General features: G+C 34.9%; 1 protein-coding gene and 1 long non-coding RNA gene across 4 annotated transcripts in view; one reads left to right on the top strand and one right to left on the bottom strand.

The window, feature by feature from the left end:
- LOC116275289 overlaps nt 1–27947 on the bottom strand; it is a 97972-nt gene that overhangs the window by 29881 nt on the left and 40144 nt on the right. For all 3 annotated transcript variants that reach the window (XR_004184290.1, XR_004184291.1, XR_004184292.1), the window contains 2 exons: nt 14184–14262; nt 8214–8282 (listed from right to left, as the gene is read on the bottom strand). This is a non-coding gene — a long non-coding RNA (uncharacterized LOC116275289). The remainder of the gene's footprint in view (nt 1–8213; nt 8283–14183; nt 14263–27947) is intronic.
- LOC116275288 (patched domain-containing protein 4-like) lies at nt 13–27933 on the top strand. The gene has a single exon (XM_031667114.1). The coding sequence runs from the start codon at nt 4735–4737 to the stop codon at nt 6265–6267; it is 1533 nt and encodes a 510-aa protein (XP_031522974.1). The 5' UTR covers nt 13–4734; the 3' UTR covers nt 6268–27933.

The following is a 27947-nucleotide window of genomic DNA, read 5'->3' as shown; positions in this document are numbered from 1 at the left end:
TAATTCTAATCATCATTCAGAGGGGCACGTCACATTTATATGTGATCCATGCATCGCCTGAATTGGTGGGCCACCAGTGTCTTTGGGGTGGACACTGGTGTATCAGTTTGAGGTGGATGACTTGAATTGAATTAAGACTCTCTGAGTAAGGGTGGAACTTCAGGGAGTAAAATACTATTCGAAAAAGCTACAGAGAAAGTTGGGACTTCTTTCAAGAGAGCAGATGCTCAAAAAATGATTCCAGCCTCAGAATGGAAACCAAAATGAAAAGTAAGAAACCAAGACAGAAAACACTGCAGAGATTGGAAAACAGACTCTCCATGGTTGACTGGCCTCTGGACAGAGTGGCAAGAGTAATCCTAAATCCCACTTTTTGGTTGGTAGCAATCCAGTTCTTTGAATTAGTTATATAGGTAGTCACCTATCTGAATAGATGGCTAGAGAGATACAATATATAGATAAATATATACATACACACACATACTAACATACATAAGCCTGGAAGATAACAAACAAATGACTGGAATAAATACTTGAAGTTGTTAACAGCAGTTTTCTGTGTCGTGGGATTATGGAATAATTTGTTTCACCACTATTTTTCATCTTTCCCAAATTTTCCTTGGAAATGTGTCCTGATTTTATAATCAGAAACAGATAATTAAGTATGTATGTGTGTGAGTGAGTATACTATTTCTTTTTTCTTTTGACTAAACCAGTGATTTTCAACTGAGGCCAAATTTGCCTCACAGACAGCATTTGACAATGTCTGAAGAAATGTTTGGTTGTTGCAACTGTGGGGTGTGCAACTGTCATCTAGTAGGTAGTGGAATGGTGCTAAACATCCTCCAAAGTTTGTGACAGTCCCCAACAACAAAGAATTATCCAGTCCAAAGAGTCAATAGTGCCAGGTTGGGAAACCTGGATTAAACAAATGAAACTTCTATTAAACTTTTATCTCTCCATACAACTAATTCCACTGATACTATACACAGTTATTTCTTATTAATTAAGGTTATTTTTAAATCTAAAATCCTAACAATATCTAGCATTTTAATAAATACAGACATTCTATATGCATTAGCAAGAGCTTAAAATAAATAAGCTGTTTTTACAACAGTATATTTTCTCATTATGTGACAATAAAAGTAATATCTACAAAAAGAAAAATCACTGACATATTGTCTTAACTCATGCTCTTGCTTCTTTATTTTTAGGGAAGTATTGATGGCTTTGTTACAAGTGCCAATATAATTTTTTAGGCATATATCCCTATTTTAAAAGCAGTTGCATTCGAATCTATAATATTGGTCTCAGAATTAAGTGAAAATGACTTCCTGGACAGACAGTTGTTGAAAAGATTGTGTTTCCTGTTTACCTTTATATCTTATATATCGGCTAGCAAAAGTTCTTCTATAACAAACTCTAAATAAATATATATTGGATTGAATGAAAGTAAATAGTGTATAGCTCTTCTGGATATGGTCGATATTTATATAGGTATAAAGCTGTATAATAACTTTTAGAATAAGTAATAAAAATAATCATTTTTGGATCCATCTAGAATCAAGAATTAGAGTTTATTTAATTCAATAAGAAGTTAATGGTCATCTTTGGGGCATTACCAGATGTCCTGCAGAGTATAAAAGTAAGATAAAATGCATTCTCTAGCCATGAAGAATTTGCAATCCAACCAAGAGATAGAACATATCTTGAGAGAACCATTTAATTCCAGAGCAAAACAGCACATGGTTGAGGGCCAAAAAGAGTGACTAATTAGTGCAATAAAAATTTAAGGTATATATATATATATATATATATCTGACTGGAATCATTAGAAATGGATTCACAGCAAAGAGGAGAATTGAACTGACCCTTAACAGACCAATGAATAGAATTTTAATATGACCAGAATTGAGGAAAGTATTTTAAGGGACAGAAAATATCATAAACGAAGCTAAGAAGATAAGACTAATCAGGAACATGCACACAGGGCAGTGAAAGACAATTACCTTGGCTGGGGCAGGCAATAAATTTGAACTGCTAGTAAATGGGCAGATTATTGTGACAGTCAAATGAGTGAATATCAGTAGGAAAATCCTATAAAATTCTATAAAATATCAAAACATATGAGTAGAATGAAACATACCGTCTCCAAACAAAGTTTGGAAATTGTATTTTCAGTCTCGACCACATTTAAAGTGATTACCTAATCTAATATGGTTTAGTATCATCTTCCTACACCTACAGGCCTTTGTACAACATAAAGCAAAAATCTGGCCTACATAATGTACCTAATGTTCCATAAAAATGACCACTATCAAAGGCAAGCCAAATTTAGCTGTAGCTCTATGTAGCCTTTCCCCACCTTGTGACTACAAAGATAGCAGGAGTCCTCATTTCTGAGGAGAGGTGCTCTCATTAAATAATTATTTTAATTACCTTAACCCTTATTCTAACATTGTGTTTTATCGAAGGGAATAATAGAGCAAGTACTGTATTCTGTCTCTTCAAGGAGTTTTGCCGAAGATAGGAATGAACAATTAACATTGTTAAGAATCATTAGACTAAATTTAATACACATATGTTGAGCTCATGATAAAATGCAAGAAGGAACAGTTCATTACCTCCAAATGGAAAAAATAAATGCCTTTTACCTAAATGCAGTTTACACGAACCTTTCTACTTGCTATGATAAACTTATCTTTCCTGATTGGAGACCCATAAGAGAGAGCTTTGAAGAATAAATAGGCTTTACATTTGAGGTAAAAAGAATTCCAATGCCTAGCTTCCTTTAGTAACTATTAATAATTAATAAAAACTACCAAAAGTTTGGCCAATGTGTCTTTAAAAATCAAACATTTGCATTAAATACACTTAAGTCTGCAAATACTACAGCTATGAAGCAAGAATTCTTAGATCATCTTAAAAGAGGTTTTCGGTAAATGTTAGCTGACCTACGAAACGTTGTTGGTTAGGAATGGATTCAGCTGCAAGTAACAGCCTTACCTACAATGGCTTAGCCAAATGGAGATTTGGTTTTCTTAAAAGAGAATTCCAAAAGGAAGCAGACAAGAACTCTTACTAGTGGCTTCATTATACTATTTCAAACAAAGTGTCCTCTGGTTTTCTAACAAGTATCCTTAGATGACTTTCAGTTACATTGCATTGTCCAGAACTATGTCATGTGAACCACCTCTAGTTGAAAGCTAGGCTGGGAAATAATATTTTTAAGGATGTACATTGTAGTCTCAAATAAAAGAAAGAGAAGAATTACATAGGTCAGTTAGCAAAAGCTATCGGCAGTGCAAATTCAGAGCGACTGCAGTAAGACCCCAGCTATCATATATTTATTAGAGCACTACTAAGTAAATTAAATTTGTAACACCTAACTCCAATATCTAAGTGCCACACAGAAATCCATGTTCCAGGTTTTCATAAACTAAGTCATTTTGTGCCTTTCAGGTATGTCTTTGTCTAATGGATTTCTTGGAGAACAGCCCAAGCACAGCTTGTATCCATTCACAGAAAAGGTTCCTATGTAGTATTGCTATGCCCACAAGGGCAAGAGTGATCTATGAAGATTTCCACTCACTCAGAAAGCTACCAATTGACATATTGTGGATGGTCCTTGATAGGTCCGATTCAGGGAAGTGAAAAAAGGGAAAATTGCAGATATGGTATAATACCTTTATTTACCCAGCTGCTTTCTTCTTTTGCTAGTAAGAAAGTGGTAGCATCTTAAGAGCTGTGAAATTCCCCAAAATTACAGCTCAGTAGCTACTAGAGTCTGGTATACAGTGGGTGTTCAAGTAATATTTGTTGACTAGGCCTTTTGCCTACTTACTCTTATCAAAAGATATGCAAACATTGGTTTAAAACAAGCATTCTTCATTTACTTTAATGAAGCAGTCAGAAGTATTTAGTCAGCATCCATCTCACGTGACTCAGAGCTCTATGAGGAGCCCAAAGGAAGTGCTTGCTAAGATTTTCACCCCGAAGGTCTTGCCCTGTCTTTTACGTGATGTGGCAGATTTTTTTTTCTTTTCTTTTTACTCAGATCCGGAGCTAATTAATCAAGTCTGTGGAAATTGGTTTCTAAGCCATTTGGCCACCAAAGAGATTATCAACATTATAAAATCAGTTTAGAGCCATTTTTAAGTGTTTAACATCCTTTTAAATCAGCATATAAATCAGCTTGAAACAAAAGTTAGGAACTGTCAGTCAATGAATCAGCTAACCAAACACTTGACATGATGTTAAGGGTCATTTGAAGGCACACAAATAACAGCCCCTGCCCTTGACAACTTACTGTCTATTTAGGAAGACAATATGTGTTCAGGGGAAAAACTCTTGTAATAATGTAACATTATATTTACAATTTGTCATATTAATAGAACAGACAGTACATGTTTCATTTTTCCCAGAATATCAATAAATTTGGGCTTTGCTAAAGTGAAACAGGGACCGAATGTATCCTGTCCATAACTCAACTTCTGAGGCCCTGATAGGAGGATCACAGCCCTTTGAAGATTAGAGTATAAAGTGCCATTTAGCATACATAAACTATAAGGAATTCACTTGAGCCATAGGAGGAAATAAAAATAATTATTATTTTCTTTTTTTAAAACATTAGGTCATGGAACTAAAGGAGTGTTTGAGCTTCTGTCTGGATGGCGGAGAACCAAAGAGAACTTGCCCTTCAAAGACAGGATAGCAGATGCCTATTCTGATGTGATGGTCACCTATACCATGACCAGCTCCCTGTACTTCATCACTTTTGGCATGGGTGCCAGCCCATTCACAAACATAGAGGCTGTGAAGGTCTTCTGTCAAAACATGTGTGTCTCCATTCTGTTGAACTACTTCTACATTTTCTCCTTCTTTGGCTCCTGTCTGGTCTTTGCTGGCCAACTAGAGCAAAACCGCTACCACAGCATCTTTTGCTGTAAGATCCCTTCTGCAGAATACCTGGATCGCAAACCTGTGTGGTTCCAGACAGTGATGAGTGATGGGCATCAACAGACGTCCCATCATGAGACAAACCCCTACCAGCACCACTTCATTCAACACTTTCTCCGTGAACATTATAATGAATGGATTACCAATATATATGTGAAGCCATTTGTTGTCATCCTCTATCTCATTTATGCCTCCTTCTCCTTCATGGGGTGCTTACAGATCAGTGACGGAGCCAACATCATCAATCTACTAGCCAGTGATTCGCCAAGTGTTTCCTATGCCATGGTTCAGCAGAAATATTTCAGCAACTATAGCCCTGTGATAGGATTCTATGTCTATGAGCCCCTAGAGTACTGGAACAGCAGCGTCCAGGAGGACCTAAGAAGACTCTGTAGTGGATTCACTGCTGTGTCCTGGGTGGAGCAGTACTACCAGTTCCTGAAAGTCAGCAACATCAGTGCCAATAACAAAAGTGACTTCATCAGTGTCCTGCAAAGCGCATTTTTAAAAAAGCCAGAATTCCAGCATTTTCGAAATGATATCATCTTCTCCAAGGCTGGGGATGAAAGCAATATCATTGCTTCTCGCTTGTATCTGGTGGCCAGGACTAGCAGAGACAAGCAGAAAGAAGTCATAGAAGTGTTGGAAAAGCTGAGGCCCCTATCCCTCTCAAAGAGCATCCGATTCATCGTGTTCAACCCCTCCTTTGTCTTCATGGACCATTACAGCTTGTCTGTCACAGTGCCTGTTCTGATTGCAGGCTTTGGTGTACTCCTGGTGTTAATCCTGACTTTTTTCCTAGTGATCCACCCTCTGGGAAACTTCTGGCTAATTCTTAGTGTCACCTCAATTGAGCTGGGCGTTCTAGGCTTAATGACATTATGGAACGTCAACATGGATTGCATTTCTATCTTGTGCCTTATCTACACCTTGAATTTCGCCATTGACCACTGTGCACCACTGCTTTACACATTTGTACTAGCAACTGAGCACACCCGAACACAATGTATAAAAAGCTCCCTACAAGAGCATGGGACAGCCATTTTGCAAAATATTACTTCTTTTCTTATTGGGTTAGTCCCCCTTCTATTTGTGCCTTCGAACCTGACCTTCACACTGTTCAAATGCTTGCTGCTCACTGGGGGTTGCACACTTCTGCACTGTTTTGTTATCTTACCTGTGTTCCTAACGTTTTTCCCCCCTTCCAAAAAGCACCACAAGAAAAAGAAACGTGCCAAGCGAAAGGAGAGAGAGGAAATTGAATGCATAGAAATTCAAGAGAACCCAGATCACGTCACCACAGTCTGAGGGGTATAGACCAATGGATTATTTTTCTTTTCCAGTATTGCACAATGATGCAGGGCAAGTAAAGCTCAGACCTCAGCTGCTTGGGCTGGCCAGGGGTAACAAGGCAAGTCAGATCAAGAGTGCATTATTCATGACACTTCAAGGTGTCTGCTTCTTGAGGGGGGAAGAGGGAATAAAAAAAGAGGAAAAAGTTATTTGCAACCTTGTTCTCCTCTAAAAACAAGTTTCTGGATGTAATCTGAGAGCTCTTCCAAGGAATGGATGAATCAATGGAGTGTTAAGATAGAAGGCCAAAAGAACCAGCTGCTTTTAAAAATAAAATGCTTAGGAGTGATGGAGAAGCAAGGAAAGGTGTCCTTCAAATAGGGGGAAAGACACAGGAAATGTGCCATGGCACTTTTCATGCTTGTTTTTTTGAACAGGTTGGTCAAAGGAAACCTATGCACTTGGGAAGTACATATTTAATACTGTCTAAACCAAAGGACTTCCCAATCCATTTTATGTGTACATATATATGTATATATCCCATATATACATATACTTAGACTTGTCTTTAATGTACATTGACGTTTATGTGGAGGGAGGTGTCCATTTGCAGATAGGCTGGCCTTTCCCTAGAAAGTCAAATCAACCTTAGCCAAATATATAGATTCATTAATAGCCATTCTAAATCAACCCAAGTGTCTCAGCAGTAAGAGTGCCATTCAACTGTGAGATAAGGAAAATAAACAGAGATGTGAGTTCATTAGATTATGCATATCATGTCAGCAGTCATCTAGACTTTTGCTTTGGATGACTTCGCAAAAAAAAAAAAAACACAAAAGGCATTTGAATTAATAACCACATGGACAAGGTTTACAGTTTTATATTAGAAATAAATAGCTGATATGGATTTTCATTGGCTTTTACTGTGTTTGGAAGGCTGATATGACTGCTTTCACTGAGCTCACCCAACTGCAAATGAGCACTTACACAGATTATCCATACATGTGTCTAAGGGTGCACAAGTATGTGTATGTGAGTTGGGATACTCCATAGTTACACTGTTATTTTAAATAGGGAAAATAACTGCTGTGGAATATAGTTAATTAACACAGGAGAAAGGAGACATAACTAGGAAACTCATAGAGCGAAATAGAATAAAATGGACCATACCCACTCATCACATGCCATTTACTGGTTCTTAGTGTAAGGAAACTATTCTAATCCTATAACCTCTAGTGAATTCCTTGCATTAGTATTTGGAACATAACCCAGGCCATGATCAGTACAGTGGTGGTCACTATACCTACTGCAGTATCATTTGTAGCTTCTTGCAATAGCGTTGCTCTTGTTACCTGGAAAGTGCTCCTCAGTTGGCCCACCTCCTAGGGTGATCACAGCTCTCCATGGGTGGCATATTAATTGTAACTGCTGCTGAATTATTTCTCACACAAAAGTACTGAAGTAAAGGTTTTCATTAAGTTAAAGTTTAAAACTACTTCCAAGCAGAGGGACTCAGCCTGTTGGGTGCTTACTTGGACTAATGCTGTGCTTCCTGTCACAGAAGATTACTAGAAAATGCCTTTTCCCATGCCAAGCAGTAACATAATTTATTTCCAGGTAGGACAGAATAAATGTCCAATGATTATAAAATCTGCTAGTAAGCTCTTTTACCTAGAAGAAAGCTACTGTTTTCCATCAACTTTGGTTCTATGTTTTAATCAAGTTAATAATAATATCTAAAATAACGAAACTCCTTGACTCAATTATGTTCAGAAAAAAGATACAAACAATTCCATTCTTGTTATAGTCGCTGGAAATGAAGTTGATAGACTAATGAAGTAACAAAACAAGTGTACTTAGACATATAGCTTTCCAAGATATAAAGGGGAAAAGGAATAGACCCCAAAAGGAAAACATTTAAGTTGTATTTCATTTATTAAATGGAGTTTGTTTTGTTTTACCTTGAGATAATTGGGTTTCAACAGGAAATGATGTATGTCTTCTCCATTGTGTCAATTTCACTGCAATATCTATAGATTTAAGCATGGAAAATTATTACCCATAACCATAGGGTTGTTGCTTTTACATTATTTGTAAAGTCATGTTACAAATACTCCTAACCTTTTGCCTCATGAACTGCTGTACTAGAATGAACTGGTATTTCATACAACTAGCCTCCAGACCATTATCTCATATCCGAAGTAGAAGTTTCTGAGGAGGTTTTTGGCTTAGGTTTCGATTTTTTGTTTGAGTGGGGGTTTTGTGGTAGGGGGTGCAGGGAGGAGGAGAATTCCTCTTACAGATTACTCATCATTTGTAAAGATTTTTATTTTTTGGCATCCCTTTCAAAATACGGGAGATAATCACTGAGAAAGTTAATTAACTATCACTCCTTCCCATTATGTGCCATGCTTCACTCATTCACCTATGTTTTAAAAGATTGGCTATTGGGGTTGGTTTTTTCTTGGTTCCTATAGACATTCTGCATGCAAAGAAGATTGGCAGGCTGATTTACAGAGAAAGAAGCAAGCACGCCAGTTGTCAAATGCACATGGAGGAAATGGCGTATGCTGCCAAACACCGAGGGCAGATCTAATATTATGTCTCCATCCAGATAATCTGTTTGGATAGGGAAGAACAGTTCTTCTTTTTTAGTTTATGTCTTCAAGAATCAAAGTGTCTAAGATAAATATGAATTTCTCATTGTTCGAGTGACTAGAGGGCATTTTGGAAGGAATGTTATCTTTTCCAGGACATCATAGTACTCTTTAGAGAACTGTAGCAATAATTTACTGAAATGGAATTATTTGTTCTGGAAGAATTAATATACCACCTAAAATGTCTTATCTCGGTACTAGGAAGTAATTTAATCCTAAGAAGCATCTAACAGAGCATCATCTGACCTCCCAACCTCACTGTGAAACAGATGTTTCCAAGAATTCCATTTCCTAAATACTAAGATACATCCTAAGATATGAGATCATGATTTGCAAGTCACCCCCAACCCCAACCTTTTTTGGTAGCTTGTGTGCACCTCTCCCTAGTTTTTCAAGTTTACACTCATTGTTTTGTTCATTTGTGAGGTACTAATGCCATTCAAATTAGGAACTTATCTATTGTCAGCAGATGACCAGTTAACTCCTAGAAGAGAAGAAATTTGTGGGAAATATGTCAACTTTGTGTAATATTTTATTTAATTGAAACATGTATGCCCTTAAAGTAAGATGTTATAAAGTTTGAAAAAACTACTACTTTTCTATATTTAAACTGGAATGTGAATTTATTTCCTTCCATCAGAATTTAAATTTGAATTAGAAAATGCCATGTGAACTCCACTCTCTTTGATGTTAATAAACTTCAAAGAGGTACTCACCTAAATTACAGAAAGAGATCAGCTAAAAGTTAGATTCTTAACCACTTATGGTTAAAGGTAATCATACCTTAGAGTTAGACCAGGCTTAATTCTTTTTAATGAAAGTCATGTTTAGATGTCTTCCCAGGAATTCTTGCAGTGACTATGAACCTCTTTGAAGGTTGTGCATGAGTATTCTGTGAAAGAACTATACTCCTCTATTGTTGTATCATGTAAGTGGCTCTTTCCTATTTGATTCCCATTTATTTCCACAGAATTTAGGTTTTTACCTTGTGAGGTGAGAAGAATAATGATGACAAATGAAGTTTTATGATGCTATTATAGTTATTCTTGAATGTTGAATTCAAGAGAGTAAAAGCTTTGTCCATTTTGTAATTATCGCACTTTCCCATAATAAGCTAATCCTTCTAGGCTTGTGGTTAGAGCTAGGGATTAACTATTGCCATTCAGAATTACATGTATTTTTATAAGTTGACTGTAAATATCATAATTACAGTCACATATTTTTATGATCAAATAGTTATGAATGCACGGCACTATGCATGCATTGTTATTAATAGTGCATAGGTTATTAAAGACACTATTTTCAGGGTTATTACAACTTTTATTAAAATTTCTTACATCAACTATTCATAAATGCCTCATGGCTTTTGGTCTTAAGGGCCTAAAGCCTACAGAAAGTTCCATCCCCAGGTAAGCAATTTAAGAATTGCCTTCCCTGGGTATCAGTAACAGCCACCTCTTCTAGAATGACCTTTGGAAAATCTCAGAAGTGAAATCTGGCTTCCAGGTAAAGGGCCTAGCATATTCTGTATTGGTTAGTCAATAAACATAATTTTATGTCTTGTGTTTGCTAATCTTATGCTGAAGCAGAAAATATAATGCCATGAGACTGGCATTGAGATACTGTCTCTTAGAGATTGGAGAAGTCAACAATTTGCTTGGCATCCTACCACAGGGATCTTTCTGTTCAGTCTGGTTTGTTGGTGTCTGTGAATGATATTGGCAATCTTTGCAAAAGTGAATCTGAAAACTGTTACTTACTCCAAAAGAGCCTCAGAGGCACTTTTCTTCCCTTTAAAAACAAAAAACAAACAAACAAACAAAAAAGGGTTTTAGCTCTTTCTGTATTACCAAAATTTTGTGACAATTTTATGACATTGACTCAAAACATATTTATGGCTGAATTGGTATGCCCTTGCTATTTCCCCATCTTCAATCTCAATATAAATTTGAACATCATCACTGTGGTGCAGACCTTTATGCTAATATTTTAAATCAATGATCTGCAGATATATTGTATAGGGAAAAATCAAGTTTTTTACTGCTTTGTCTACAAAATAACTGCAATGATATTGACTCAAGTGAAAGCAGCAAAATCATAAGTGAGGGCAACAAAGCCACATTGCATGAGGTCCATCAGAGGAGGGACTGTGTATGGGTATAGTAGCAGTAAATTACCTTGACTTCTCAACTAAAGGACCAAGATTAATCCACCATCATGTTTTACTTAGGGAGCACAAGAGGTGGTGTTCTGTGTTTGAAGTGTTGTGGAGTTAGATCAGGCGACATTTGAAATGGCACTGGAAGGATATTGAGCGATGAGCCCACATCTCAGAAATCAAGATGTCTGTAAGTAGGTGTGATAGAACAAGTGGAATAATACCACATATTCTGTGATTTAGAATACAGTAGAGAGAATCATGTAGTGTTGCACAACTACGGATTCTCAACTGCTAGCAAACTTGATCATAGGCAAATACATTGCACTTGAAGACTGGGTTCTCACTTGTCAGATTCATAACCTAATCTTTGCAGTGGGAGGTGCTCCTGAATTTCCAAGCACAAAGGAAGAGCCATAGACCCTTTGTTAGTGAAAGTGAAAAGCTAGGGAGACTCTTTGTAAAGAAGCTTAATGTAAGCACCGAGATAAACTTCATTCATTCCCAGAGTGGCTCTCATCATTGACTGGATTTTGTGAGTCTTTGAGTCATAATGAACGCTTTTTATGATACTTAATTTCTGATACTTTTTTCATACTTAATGAGGACCTCTCTATTGCTGATAGAGAAGCCACTTGCTTTTCTCATAAAATGGAAAACAATTCAAAAGAGCAATATATAGGGTTAAGAACATACTTATAGTATAGCTTGCTAGTCTACAAATCACATTTTATGTCTTCTGCATCTCTAAAGATGTCAAAATTAAATTGGAGTGTACCTTAAACTGAAAACATCTATAAGGCAGATATTTTTAATATAATGAAGTATTTATAAAGAAAACCATCACTGATTTTTCACTATCTTAAATTACAGAAAGCCAGCTTCTACTATTTTTCCCCAGTTGAAAATTTCCCTTAAGAAAGATCTCACAGGTCATGGTAATTATAAATCTTAATAATCAGAAAGAAACTTTAGGAACAGAGTAGGAATCATCCACTGATGGTGTGTGATTCCTGGTGTGTATGTTTTTATTGAACTTATCTGAGCTGAGGTTTTTAGAAGTCATTTGCAACTGAGCTCTGGTTTCCCAACAGCGAATGGCATGGTCCAATAGAGGAGCATTATGGTTTTCTTTCCCTCTATTGCCACAGTTCGTAGAGTAAGCACATTACCCACAGGGCTCTGTCAAACCAGTGGGGGAAAAAAATCTACTGCTTTGGAAGATTACATTGAAGAATTTCCTAGGAATAAGTAGGAGAGACTCTCATGGATGAAAGATTAGTGATGTTTAATAAAAATGTATAATTTTCAGTGCTATACAAATTTATTTTATATTTTCAGTAGAGGCAGTCTACAGTATGTTATGGGGAGCATTTAAATTATCTAATGCAATATGGTTACTAGAATCTCTCCCTGGATACTGAAATACCTTCTATCATTTTATCTGATGAATTCACTGGTTGTTGCTAGCAACACTGATAGAGCTGGGGGGTAAAAAAGAACAGGCCATCATATTCTTGCATCTCCTGGTACAGTCTGTAGCATCTATTTTCAAGTAGAATAACAAAATCTGGCATCTTTTCTTCACAAACATAAATGTGCTACAAACTGATAAATTAGACCTTAAACTGGTCAATGCAAATATCCCAAAGTTTTAGTAGAGTTTAAGCAACAACTTTATTATACTTTCCTGTTAATTGTGCATATTTCTCAGCAATAGACTTTTTTGCTCTTAACTAGGAAATCTGTCACAGATTGAAAAGGGCAGAGATCTCTCCAAGCTACCTCATAAGGGTATTTAAAGACAAAATAGCATACAATCTTTGATTAAATGGCAATATAGTAAAGCCACAAAGCAATATTATTTATCACCTTTCCTTGATGCCTATTCACTTTATCAAATTAGACAAGGCAAAATGTAAAATGAGCACTGCTATATGCAGTCCCACTTACACATTCTGGTTAACGTAATATTCATTAATATGAAATCTCTCAGGGCAGTTGTTAGTTGTTTCTCTACAGATATCCCAGAGCACAAAAATTGACTCAGAAAGAGAGTAATCTGACTTTGATTAGAGGCAGCGGTCTACCTAGTAAGATGCACAAATAATCTGTGAATAATTTCAGAAAAATTCCAAGTGCATTTCACTTATCACTTTTCTTGGAGGAAAAAAATCTGTTTGTGTGTTTATTTGTTTGTTTAATTATTCTAGGCAAATAGAAAGAGACAAAGTTACCATTATTTGGCATTTTACTTAAGTTTTCTTTTCCTCTGGAAGGCATTGCTATTATTTTCTACTAAATTAGGGTTTTTAAAACACAAGTCACTTACGGAAACATTAGCATCAATGAAAAGAAAACTCCTAGGGAGAAACAGTCTTCACCCATGCATAGACAAATTGTAGAAATGAGAGTAAAAGTTGAGCATTTTTACTTTTTTTCCTAAAACAAAAACCCACTTGTCCTTAATCCTAGCTAGATAGAATACCAATTTCTACAGCAAAGAAGGATGACTAAATGTATGAAACTATGAAACTTTGATGTATTAACACAAACCTCATGGCAAACCACCAATTCCAGATGTCTTTACCCTTAAGAATATTCTTTCTAAAATACTCTATTACATGTAGCTTCATCCCATTCATGAAAACTGCCTCATTTATCACTCTCAAAATAGTACAAACAAAGCCATTATAGGTTTCTGCTCTGTAGTTCTGTACCTTGGGCTCTACAACTAAAGCTACCTTATTGAGGAAAGCTTAAAAACGAATTGTGAACAGAAATGTCAAATCTAAAAAACATTACCCAAGTTGTATTTCCATCCAAAAATATCTCCTGTGAAATAGAAGACTGCTGTGTGGCCATTTTAGATCTCACAAAGAAGAAAATATTTTAAAAGTACCTATTTTGGATCTTACTAAGAACCCAAACCAAAAGTCCTTCCAAAGTTTCCAATTCACCTGAATTTGGTCCATTATCAAAATTTACCTCTACTTTGATCAGTGAAAAAATAATTTGCAAACTAGATTTTTCTTAACTATATAAATAAAGAACAAGTTGTTTCTCATAGATTTGCATGTGTAAACACACATTTAATAATTAAATGAATCTCCTACCTCAGTCAAGGGAAATTATGTTACAAATATTTCCTTGTTCGGTTCTTCGGTTCATCATTGTTTTCATATTTTGGACACACTGAAATACAATAATTTTAGTTAAATTGCTCAGAATTTCTCTGCATAACAAATCTATTATTTAAAGCTTAAAGGTAAAAATTTTAAGAAAAATAACAATTAAATCTTAGCTACTTGGAAAAGAAAAGTCATCAAAATTGTATTTACTACAGTGCCTCAGGCAAAGTTAAACAGAGCATTTCTGGCTATCTTGACTTTTTGTTTTAACAACAACAAAAGAAATCTAGTTCCATTAGTCACAATAATAGAAATAATTTATATATTAAAATAGCGATAAATTATACAGGTGTATATTCTAGAGTTCTTAGGGTCAAATATGAGGTCTTTTAAAATCACAATCTCAAATGCTGTAAACGCTAGGTTATTCTTAAATTCACCACACTTTTCTTCATTTTTTACTGTTAGTATTAAATGTCCCACAGAATATCGTAATATGCAACTTATTCCTCTAACCTCAGTGAGAACTTCGAGCGTGCTACGTTTTCGGGAAAGATTTTTCTAGGCTAAGAATTAAACTTCCTAAACAAACCATCTTATAGCATCACAATGTAAAGTAACATAATCTATGGTTTTTTTAGTCTTTTCTTGAATCACAAGTTCTAAAACTTATAATGTAATTGTTTTATCCTTTAAACATTCAAGAATACATACATTAAAAGTAATACTGCAGTAATATATATCAATTATCTCTCCATGGTTAAGATAAAAGATTCTGAAGCAAATACAAAATGTCTTGGCATTCCTGAGAGATATTTTTATGAATCCCTAAGTTCACAAATATCTCTAAAACACAAAAATTACTAAAGTATTACTAAAAGATTCAGATAGCACTTTAACACTGCTTAATAATTATGTTACCTACAAATCTAAAGCAATTTATAATCGGGTCAAATAAATTCTACCTAAAATGTATCACTGCATTACATTGCATTATTGTAGTAACATTACATTAACTATAAAAATACTTGAACCAACATTTTTCTCACCATATGAGAGCTACAGAAGATGGAGACAATGAGTAAGCCAGCAGCTCCTCAGTGGCACCCAGAGATTACTCACAAAGCACATCCCTTTGGCTGCACACTGTGCAGTTCCAAGCCAGGGCATAACTAAAACCAATCATGTTAAATATTGAAATATCCAAGTCCACTGTATTTTGACGAATAATGTGGTGGCATTATATGTAATGCATAGATAACCAACTTTCAAAATATTTAAGGTCACTTGATGCCAAAGTTATACTTAAACAATTTAATATTCCACAACCCACTTCAAAAGCTTTATCTTTGCAAAGTTCTCCTCATTATTGATGTATAATGAGGAGACGAAAGAAGTCTTAGTAATATTTCCATTTATATAGTTTGCCATATGCTTTCTTAAGAACAGGGATGCCTTTATGTCTTTCATGGAAATGTTTGGACTTATTCAATAGCCATTTTTCTGTCCAAATTTAGTATTTTAATTATTAATTTTACTCTGCTTTTTTCCTTTGTTTAAATATGTTCAACTTTCATCATTTCTAAAATAACTTTTCTTTAGAGTAATTAAAACATGTTTTCTCCTTTACATAAAAATAAGCATGGCTAGAAAGGAATTAAATAAGAATTTAGCAAAATTAAGTTGGACATGGGGAACGTATTTGCAAATACTAAATAAAGTTTGCAAAAGTACTATTTATTGTCATTTATATGTGCTTCAAGTTGAAATTCTCCACTGATTTTATTTTTAAAATGGCAACTGACATGGCAAACTATGAAGCACATAATATCCGTTTTGCGGATGTTCAATAATTATCTATTCAATGAAGAAAAATATAAAAGACTTCTCCAGCTTCTCAGTTGCCTGCTCATGACCTAATGAAAAGCAAGTTATTTAATAATTTCAATCTTTGAGGGCCCATATTCAAAAGCTTTTGTTGTTGTTTTGTTTCATTTTCTAGAATTTTCCTATATAGCCAGTTACGTAAGAGTAAGGCCCCATATAAAGGAAGAATTTAAGATTTGTTGATAATTACTGTCCTTTCCTATAAGTTGAAATGCTAGAGCCTAGAGCTATATATATATTGATAGTAAAATAAAGGAGAATGTGATCTGACATAAAGAAAAAATTAAGAACAAAGGTCAGTGAGAAAAAATTTTAAAACAGATCTAACACTGTTGAAGAAGGAACTAAACAACTGAACTAACACCTTTTTGTTTTATTTGGTTTCTGTTCATCAGTTTAGTTTGGCTTTTAAAAAAAGAAACACATTGGAAAGTTTCAGAAAAATCCTGACATATCTAAGTCTCCAAAAGTTTGTTACTCTTTAAAAAGATAGAACTAGAAATTCAGTAACATTTTAGGATCAAGAGTTGATGTAGATGGGTTTCTGAAGTACCTCTAGATGGCTTGGGATTGTACCTATTTACTCACCACATATTTAGGAGCACCTATATTGGTCTCTGTGCTGGGCTCAGAAGAAAATATCACTAAACTCTTCATAGCTCCTGACTTTGAGCTATGTATGATCTATTGAGGAAATTTGCAGGTGGAGCATTCAAGGAAAGTGAGGAAGGAATTATAAACTAATCCACTTTGAAGAGTGGGTAAGATTCTAATAGATGGAGATGGAGGACGGGCACAGCAGTTAGGGAGAAAAAGTAAAATATACAAGGGCAGGAAAGCAGGTTGTCCAGGATGAAGGCTATAGCAGATGAGATGATAGGAACCCAGAGGAGAGTGGTTACAGATGGGAATAAAAAAGGAAGCACCTATTGTGAGTGGTATAATAAAGGATTGTCAGGATATGGGGAGTTATTTGGAGCTGGGAGAGGGGTCATAAAGAAAAAGCTCTTTTTATGATATATTCTTGGGCTTAAATGCAGTGAATCGTTTACAACATGTAAATACACAGTCTCCATTTTTGAATTTTATCTGTTAAAATCCAGGATCCCAAAACTCAGCAATATCACATGAATTTATAATGTCTCTTGTTTGGAAATGTAGTGGTTTCAAGAGCCAGTTTAGGGCATGAGTTTGAGTCTCCTGATGATGGAACCCTGTCCATGTTCTAGCACAAAAGCCCACAGCCAACTGGCCACCTCATATACACCTGGTGTCCCTCAAAGTGCTGAGAGTAAGAGACTGAGATGGATTGCTTGGAACCCAAACTCTCCAGAACACACAGCTCAAACTAATACACTCCAATTAACTATCTCTGTTAATATTATTTTAATTAACAATTCAAATAATACTTTCCTAAGCATAGGTATTATTGTCTCTGATTTATAGATTGTTTCAAGAAAGAAAGCATTGTAAACACGTACTATGTCCCTATGGTACATTATATTATCTTTTCATCATAAATCAGTATGAAAGGTGCATGTATAGAGAAGTCCAAATGCAAATTATATGTGATGAAAAATAACTGCATAGATTTTCTCCCTGTCAATCCTTTTCTAAATGTAAATTTTAAGACAATGCATTTGTTAAAATGCTTAAAACTATTTTTTTAATTCACTTCCTCATGATTAACTTACGCTTTCTTTGAAGATCACATAAGGTATATATGCACTTAGATTTTAAGCATAAACCTAACCGATTTATACACTAACCTTGTCCTTTTTAATAGTTAAAGTTTTAATTATAATAGTGGTGCCCCCCAAAACCAGCAATCAGATTACAAAGATGTTTGGAGGAATATATTTTAATCTTTAAACCTGAAAAAAGCATTTCCTAATTATGCTATTTAGAGTTATAGATAAGGTTGGAGTTAGCCTGGGGAGGCCCCATTTTCCAACTGGTTTGTGGGAAGGACATCTGTTCACAGAAGTAAAATAGAGATAAATCCACCAACCAAGTGGGTATAGGATACCATGGTCAACAAACACTACTCTAAGAGACATTTTGGATAACCCTAAGAGTAACAAAATTAGTGGTCCTCAAAATTTGCTGTGCTTTGGAATGACCTAGAGAGATGTTTAAAGTCTCAATGCCCAGACTTCATGCCAGACTACTTAAATCAATATATCCTGTAGTGAGACCCAACCTCAGTACTTCTGGGAGCTCCCCTAGTGATTTCAATGTGTGGCTCAATTTGAAAAACAGTGTCTTAGACAACCAACTCAACATATTTAATCCAATAAACACTGATAGAGTCTTCTATTAAGTGAAGTTTTAAAGAGTCAGAAGACAAAAGCATCTATGACGTCTATAACTAGAATATAAGCCAGAACTTGTACAGAGTCCAAAAGGGGGTATCTAGAGGGTAGAGAAATGGTTTCTAGTAGAGCCAAACCTGGTAGGAGTGTGTTGCATCAAGATAGCACTTAAGATGAGGTAAGATTATTGGCCTGAGCACCCCATGGGACATGACCAACCTGAGCAAAGCCATAATATGGAACAAAAGCACAGAGTATGTGCCTGGGTCAATGAACTCAATTTAGCTTGAGTGTACATTTCCAGTATAGGAGTTGAATTTGTACAACCAGAAAGTTTGATATAAAGACCTGCAAACATCGTGCTAAAGAATGTATGTTTTATTTAATGAACTGAAATTACTTTTTATTATTGTTATTATTAGATTAAAAATTTAGAAGCATTAATCTGCAGTGTTCTAAGTGTAGGTTAGACTGGAGATGAGAGACCTGAACCAACGAATTAAGTTAGGAGACTGTTGTTATCATCAGCAATGAAGGTAACATTGGCCTGAAATAGAGTTGTGGCACTGAATATAAAAAGGAAGAAATAAATACATTTCACAAAACTTATATCCGTAAGATATCCTGAACACTCAAGAACTTTGAGTGTCTAAAACACAATGATATGGTACCCTATAATTGAATATTCACATTAGTGAATTTAATGTGGTATAACAGTAACCAGTTATTAACTCTGTGTGATCTATTTACTACAATACTCTAGTGTACAGTTCAACCATCACATTCCTGTGGTTTTGACATGCAGCGTGGCCCATTTTTATAAAATTTATAGAGCTTTACCACAAATCTTCAGGAAATCTCTTTATCTTTACAGAATGGTTGATTTGGTTTTCTGCATATCTAACTTGGGGAAAAATGGTTTATATTGCATTACTTAAATTCAGTAAATAAAAGATGAGTCAAAGAGGAAGAGACAAATATCTTAGGAACATAAATAGGTAGTCTAATCTTTTGTACTTTTCTCCATGTAAGATTGCTGGATACTGGTATATATAACTCTTATCTACATGCACGTATTATAGCTAGAGACACTATAATAATATCTAGATTAATCTACATATATAAACATCAATTTAATTAGCAAATAATTCTTGAGATTTATTTGCATTTCAGGGAATTTAGCAGTTCAGGTGATTTATGCTTAGAAACAAGATCACTGTTCCTCCCACAATCAGAGATCTGGTCTGCAGTCATCTTCTATGAAAGTTTTGTATAAGGCACATGCTTTTATTCTACCACAAAGGTGTAGTATTGCAATGTTATATCAGCACTGGGCAATAATGGATATATATGTAAAATGTAATTTTCACAACATATCCTTACACATAGTTACACATACATTGAATGGCCTGTCTCTAATTCAATACTTTTCCTACGAAGTAATTTTCCTGTCAAATATTTCACACATACATGTTTTTTAACATTAGCATTAAAATGACCAGTGAAAATAATTCATACGAATTCTTTGTATTCTTCTACAGTCATATAACTAAAATATGTGAGGATGAGGAAGCAGATAACAACTTGAGAAAATGTAAAAGAGTTGGAACTTGGAGCCACAGTGCCATGCAATGGGGCCACACAGCAGCTTGATCATCTGCATAGTTTTATGCAATGCCCTTTGGGTCATGGTTTTCACCAGGTAACTTACTCCAAAAAAAGAGTAATTATCTATTAACCCCTTTATTCACCAAATTATTCAAGAAGAATTTTAAACATCTTTTATGTGACAGACACAGAGAGTGTAAATGCAAAGAGAAATGAGAGGCAGCCACCACCCATCAAGGATTTTAGCAAAGCAAACTAGTAGGTGAAATAGCTCTCTCTATATATAAAACAAAAATAATGAGTGTCATTTATAGAGCAGTGATTCTCACACTTAAGCATGTATCAAAATCACCTGGAGGGCTTGTCAAAGCACAGCCTGCATATCCCCACCTCCAGAGGTTCTGATTCAGTAGATCTGGAGTAAGGCCTGAAAATTTACATTTCTAACAAGTTTTCAGGTGATGCTAATGCTACTAGTCTGAGGAACCACACTTAGACTTTGAAAATCTCTGTAATACAAGTTTATGAACAGCAGCAGGCATTCTGAGAGTAGTTGGATTAAATCTGTTCAGGGAAGAAGGTGAGGACAAAGGTCAGCTTCTCACCACTAGGCCTGAAACGCTGCATAGTTGAAGAGTGCAAAGACATTCCAGGTTGAAGGAAAGAAATTACCTGAACTAAGGCCATACCTGACAAGTCTACCTGTTGGTAGAACTCATCTAGAAGACTTTTTAACCTCTTGAAGGGATGGCCTTAGTAATCTGTATTTGTAATAAGTTTCTCTAGACAGTCTTTTCGTGAAGAAAACTTAGGAACATGGAACTGAGGCATAGAGTATAAAAGAATGTATCATTTTCAGATAAGTCCTATTATAGACTGGTTTAACTAGAACCACTGTATACTAGAACTAGCACTCCATGCTAGAACTGGATTCATATAGGACATGAGTTAAATTTGAATTTCCAATAATCAGTGAATGAAATTTTTAGTACAAGTATGTTTCATGCAGTATTTGGAATCTACTATACTAAAAATACTTGTTTCTCTGAAATTCAAATTTAACTGGACATCTTGCATTTTTACTTGCTAAATCTCACAACCCTAAGAATGTAGGGTGTGTGTCAGGTGGAGAAAAGAACCAGAAATAATGAGACTGAAACAATATTATATTATTAGGCTAAATAACAGTAAAGTGCTATTTTTCTTGAGGGATATGCAAATGTAGCATGTAGCTAATGAAGCTCAAATTTCTGAGCCCATTGCTTATGTAAGTCTTTTGAAGGCCCTAGGACAGTCTTTAGCAGTATATTCTCATCTTATGTTTATATAAAATTTTCAAATGTATGATATTTTTGTATTATTTTCCTTAAAAAGGGACTCCAAAAACGTATACACTTCAGGCTCAACAAAATTTTGATCTGCCCCTGCATGTGGGACCACATGAGTATCAAATACAACACAAAAATGATATTGATAAATACCAACTCTTAAGTAAAAAGTTAAGTACAATGAATGCCCAGAGAATTTGAAGATCTTTTTGTTCCTATATCATCACGAAGTGCTACTTGAAGTTCAAATGGCTTCAACACTGGCAAAATGAAGCCTATTCTTTGAATTACCCTCGACGTGTGAAAGTAATGTTCCAGTAGCATAAAGACAGTATTTCATTTCCCAGATATAATTGACCATGGGACATTATGTTCATGGGGCATCTTAAAGAACTAGTGCTCCAGGGAGCAAACATTGATAATGTAGTGTTAGAGAAGCCTGTCTTTGTTACTGAAGCGCAGATGAGTATTACATTTCCAAAGGAAACAGTATTAATGGGTCTGTGTGGAAATCAGTTCCTATTTTCCAAACAATATTGCTGATTTCTAGCTAATAGAGTAATTTATAACCTAATAAAAGAATAGAATACTTAAGGAAAAATGATTCATCAACATGAATTTCAATTAAAATAATACAGAACTAATTTTTCCCTTCTGTTCCAGTACAAATTCAGAGAATGAGAAGTAAGTAAATGGAAACCAAGTTAAACTAGACCATAAATAATAAAATATGAAGAAAAAAAATGCCAAATGGCCAGGAAGTCAAATAAATACACAGGTTGATATTTTATTTTTCATTCTTTTGAAAAATGATATAGCATTCTAGAATAATTGAAAATTTTTGATGTTGAATAAAAGACTTGAGGAAAGTTATTTCCTAGAGAACTTTAATGAAAGGAAAAGGGGAAAACGGCCTACAAAAAAAAAAATGTAGTATGTGTTGAAAATGGTTGTAAGCAGATCTTTGGTCCCAACAGCACAGCTATTAAACTATGATATACGCCAGACCCAAGATGTTAAAAAAAAAAAAGTGGGGGAAGGCCATGATGCAACAAAAGTAATGATTGGCAAAACCAATAATTCATTAAAAATCCATCAGGCCTCCTAAAGGCCAACTTGGTCATACCTATACAATAAAGAGGTGTTGAAACTCCAATCAGAGTTACGCACAATATGCAAGTCAAATATCTCTTACCAAATATTCCAATAGATTTTCTTTTTGTATTAGATTCAAATACTTAAGAGTACTGGGTTATGTTCAATAATAGGAAGTCAAAGCTAAAAGTCGACAAAGAGAATAATTGATTGGAAGAACTTTTTCAATAACAGGAAATATGGGCAGTTACCTAGGAACTAGGAAAATAAAATGACCTGATGAACTAGCCATATCGTTCATTCATTAATCCATCCAACAAACATGAATTAAGAACCTACAAGGTGCCAAGTGATGTACAAAGTCCTGTGTGAGGGACAAAGAAGTTCAAATTGCTCAGCAGAATATCTTAATGTCTCATAAAAAGAAGAAAGTAACTATTTGCTTTCACTGAAACATTTGTTATGAGACATTGGCAAAACTAGTTATTATTTGCCTGCTATTAACCTAATTAATCTATTAATCTAAAAATTGTTCAAGATTCTTAGTTAACATGTTTTCCATAACAAATAGAAGTTGCTATACTAATTTTTTTGTTTGTTGGACACAAATGTCAATGAGTACTAGACGTGTTTTGGACAAAATGGTAAGATAGGAACGCAAGGATGCCTAATGATTGATTAGCGTATTAAACACAGAAGATACAGCCTTGAGGGTATACACTTAAACAAATTAGTGAATGTAATGTAAACAGGTTCCCAAACTCATAATTTTACCCAAAGAAATAAATACTAGTAAATAGAATAGTCAGGCAAGAATTGAGACACTAATAACATTTTTAAAAAAATAGTTTTATGAAAGAACATCAGCAAAGAGTGTTAATGAGTCATTTTCTACCCTGTTGCCACCTCTTCTATTTAGCATAGCAATGACTAACACATATTTAGAAGGATGGCCTAAAGAAAAGAAAAATCATAACTAACTAGTTTAGGTAAAAAGAAAAATTCATCTACAGATGGAGAAAAACAATCTTGCTCCTTCTTCACACCAAGTTCCAACATGTTTGAAATTTAGCACTGAAGGGATTGGGAGATCTCAACAATTAGACTGAGATTGAAATGTTCCACTAAAATAATGATTTGAGAGGCATCCAGGGGCACCTTCTTTTCTTCTTCACTCAACCTCAGCATGGAACACATCAACTTTGTTTCTTAGTTGAACTATACTACCTTAGATACAGAACTGATTTTAAAAAGTATATGAAATTATTTCAAGTCTAAAAATCATAAAGAATTTATTTCAGGATAAATAATTTTATGTGAGTATTTTATCGTCAGTTCATTTGTAACCTAATTACCTTGCTTAAGTAGATAAATCCCAAGCAATGGGTGAAATAAACTAGTAGACTAGTGGGTTTTTAACCCTTTAGCTATGTCTCTCAAATGTTTATAATCTGTGCTCCACTAATAGCTCTGACCCTGCTAGGTAACAATACTATAGGAAATTGGAGATATGAGTTTAGAGAAAAAAAAATCATAAATGAAGATAGACATTGTAGAGAATGGGCAGTAGTGCTAATATAAAGAAAGAAAGAAGGCTGCATGGATGGGGTATTACATTTTCTGCAGGACAGGAAGAACACATCTACAGATGTATAGGTATAACCTCTAAGTTGGGATAAGCAATGACGTAGATTACTAAACAAAATCAGATCATGTGTCTTATCCAGAGTTCCACCTTAATGTTTTTGTTTTCATGGTTATATTCTCAAAATTAACTGAATTTATTTTTAGAGTCATATATTTCTTTGTTTGTTCTTAATTGACAGTTTTATATATTTCTTTCATTTCTTTCTAGATTACCTTGAGTTTAATATCATGTGCTATACGGAATGAAGAAAAAGCATGATGTATTTTCTGCCTTTAAATTGCTTGCAATCTATTTAAAGATGCTGACAGAGGAAATAGTCACTCACAATAAAGCATGAGAAATGATTGCATGATTCATACTTTAGAGTTAAGAGAACCTAGGTATAGGGAACTATTGGCATTAAACGGGAATACTTCAAAAAGGAAATGCAGCTTCAAATAGGCCTTGAAGAAGGCATTCTATCTGCCTAAACAAAAGATCCATCTCTTCACAGACTTTAACTTGGGTGGGAGATTCATGAAAGAGGGGAAGCCCTACCCAGTCTGTCCCCCTGCCTCCTCTCTGACCACTTCTCCAGCCACTGCCCCCTGTTTTCTCTCTGCATCGACCACGTACCCACTTTGGTCTTTTGTCATTGCTGTTCCTACCATGCTGAATGCTTTTCTTCCCCCAGTTAGCCACAGATCTTCCTCCCTCACTTCTTTTTGGTTTCTTCTTAAATATTAAATAAGTGTGCATTAGAGAGACCTTTCATGATCATCTCATGAAAATATAGTAAATCTCCTCCCTTCTTTCCTATTTGTCGTGGGATTTGTTTATTGTCTGTCTGTCCCCAGTAAATTGAAAGCTCTAAGGGGGCAGCGATTTTTTTTTTCTGCTCTGTAAACTGCTATAAGCCCAGCACCCTGGAAGAGTGCCAGGCACATGTTAGGCATTCAATACATATTTGACAAAGGAAGGAAGGAAAGGAGGGAGGCAGGGAAGAAATTAGTTCAAAGTGTCAACCAATTTCAGGTGAACCTTGAAAGCTTCAAGTGTTTCAATTGCAAACTGATATTAGATGTATCTCATTATCTAGTAAGTCATTTTAAGGTAGACTTACCGATACCTTTGAAAGTTGTTTGCCTGTGAATTCTTTGCTAGGTAATATTAACATCTACTCCTGCACTCACTTAAATATTTATCAGTAGCTTAAACTTTAACAAAAGCCATGGTTTCCTTTGGCAGAGCAGGGACTGTGCTCATATCCTAGCTTGTCAATGGAAAGCAAAAGAAATACAGCTGAACAAGTGAAAGATTTTCATGGCAGCCACATCCTTAAATGGGAGCAATTGCTAAGCTGCTGCTTCTCAGGCTTAAAGAAGTAAAAGATACTGCCCCAAGTCATTTTCAGCTGGAATTGTAAGAGTATGCACACAAATACACAAAGCTACCCTGACATAAGCGTGAATAACATATATTATCTGATGCTCAGGAACAGTTCCTTCTTCCCTCAAAATGAATAATTTATTGGTTTTCTACCTGCTGTTTCCAAGCTCACATTAATGATTCATTGATTAGTCTCAAAAACGGATGCTTGTAATTAAATCGTAGGTTCTGTAAGATCATTAACTGGTTCTCTAATGACTGAAAGAATTAAGGAGAAGTGGGGTAGTTTAAATTCATAGATTCAAGGATTATAGGAAGCATTTTCTGTACAAATGTGACATTTGCTGTATTGTTTTCCTTTCTGAGAGAAATTTCTCACCTTCTAAATTTTCATTTGTATGGAACTTGTTTTAGTTTTCTTAACATCAGCAGTTTTATTATTTATTCCACCCACAGAAATTCTGACTCAGATGGCTAGTGGAGTGTAGCCTTATTACTTGTCTTCAGATTTCTTATTGCTTTTTGTTTTATGCCTTAGTTTATCCTTATTAGACTCTCTCCAAAATTATGGATAATTTATGTTGGTCAAGTAACATTCTATTATCTGTGGTTAAAAAAAAATGCTTTATTAATTATACCACATAAGTTTCAGCATGTGCAAAGTCTTCTGAAAGTATTGTAAATGATAGTTGGTTGGGAGACGTGATAACTTTTATTTCCATTAATGTTTACATTTCTGCCTCATTCTCAGCTGAAATTGTTACTTATAGTTTTATCCACTTGAATCTTGAAGTTAAGGTAAGCTGAATATATCTAATTGTCTTTCATACACATTACTTTGTTCTACATAAGAAATTTATTTATGGAGTAAGGTGAATATGATAAACTCAAATCAGATTTTCTTCTGTCTGCCTCTGAATCCAAAATTGGGGGTGCCTGCTACAAAACCAAGTATGTTTATGAAAACCTTCCCTCTCCTATAATTGCTGGAGTATTTATTCAGAGCTCTCACTTGCTGTATAATTTCTAACCAAACACTTTCCAGGGAATATACAACAAGGAAGTACATGGGCAACATTCAAATTCAAATGTCCATAGATGGTGGACTTTTGCCACTCTTTAGCTTAGCAGCTAAATCCACTGAAATGTTTCAGAAATGTTTGTGTTTGGGATTTGGGTTTGAGATGTGAAACAAATGACATCCTTAAACATGTTATTGTTAGTCTTCAAGGTACATTTGAGTACCTTGATATAGAATTATTTATAATTACAGCTTGCTCAAAAACTATTATAATGAAATTAACTTTGGGATGTAGATGTTAAAGTACCAGCTTGTAAAAAGAATGTTTAATGGCAACCATTTGTATGTTTAATACCTGTGTGCTCAATGTAGTGTCATCTTTACTTGATGATTTACTTCACAATGTTTTCATTCCTGTTCCCCAAATGAAAATAAGTAGTCTATTAACTAGTTTACAGCTTAGTTTTGGATACTATTGCAGAGACACAGGAGCACTTTTAACTCAAACACTATGGCTTACCATAGTTTTGTGGTGGGATGAAATTGAGTTAGCACTGCAATGCAATATTGAAAAAAATCAGAATGCAATAAAGAAATGTAGATATCACATGTGACTACTTCATGTACTACCCAGGCTCCTCATTTATTGTTTGAACACAAGGGTTAGTTTTTTTATATTGCCGAAAGGACACGGTCAGGAAGTCAGTGTGATACCACCTTGCTGCAGGGCAGAAGTTTTAAGAAGCAAGATATTTTTTAACGATGTACTATGACAGGATAGAAGTCATCCCCTACATGAAACTATATATTCGCAGAAACTTTGTGTTGTCAATGTGCATCTGTTCTTACTAGTCTGGAGAGAAAAAGATAAGATTTCTAGTTTTCTGCTGATCCAACACCATTTCCCATAGGCAGCACGATACACCAGCACACAGTTAGCAGCACTTTGAGACAAAACTGTTGAAAGAAACAGTGATTATTCTGAAAACATGTAAAGCAACACTGATCATAAGTAATTTTTGTTAGGTGGGACAATACTATCTCCTATGATTTCTTGTGTCTAAGTTTTCTCTAAAAGATTATTTGGGCTGGGTCAAGAAGGCTCAAATTTCCCTAAGCAACCTTGATCATCAATGTCGTCCTGCTTCAGCTTTTGGCAGTTTTGATTCATTACTAATTATTAATATCATTATTTAAATACGAATATTGTCCCTTCCCATTATGAAAAGCTATGACAAACATATATGGATTTATATAAAGGTTGACGACTATATGCTTTTTTATATTAGAAAATCACGTGAAAACAAAATTAATCTGATGAATGCTGTTAATTATTTTAACTTTTTTATTAGGTATAAAATGTTCATAAAATTATTCTCTCTATAACTTACCAAGATTTATTAGCTTGTGTAATTTTTATAATCAGAGGAGTCTGGTTTTCTAATTAAAGTTTTGTCAAAGAAAATGAATTGTGTGTCT

The sequence above is a fragment of the Papio anubis genome, chromosome 6 (assembly GCF_008728515.1).
Source record: "Papio anubis isolate 15944 chromosome 6, Panubis1.0, whole genome shotgun sequence".
Lineage (NCBI taxonomy): Eukaryota > Metazoa > Chordata > Mammalia > Primates > Cercopithecidae > Papio > Papio anubis.
Note: the sequence above shows the minus strand (reverse complement) of the source record. Positions and strands in the feature narration are given on the sequence as shown.

Bases quoted from the DNA above. Each gene is read 5' to 3' on its own strand.
- LOC116275288 (XM_031667114.1), top strand. From the start codon at position 4,735: ATGGTCACCTATACCATGACCAGCTCCCTGTACTTCATCACTTTTGGC.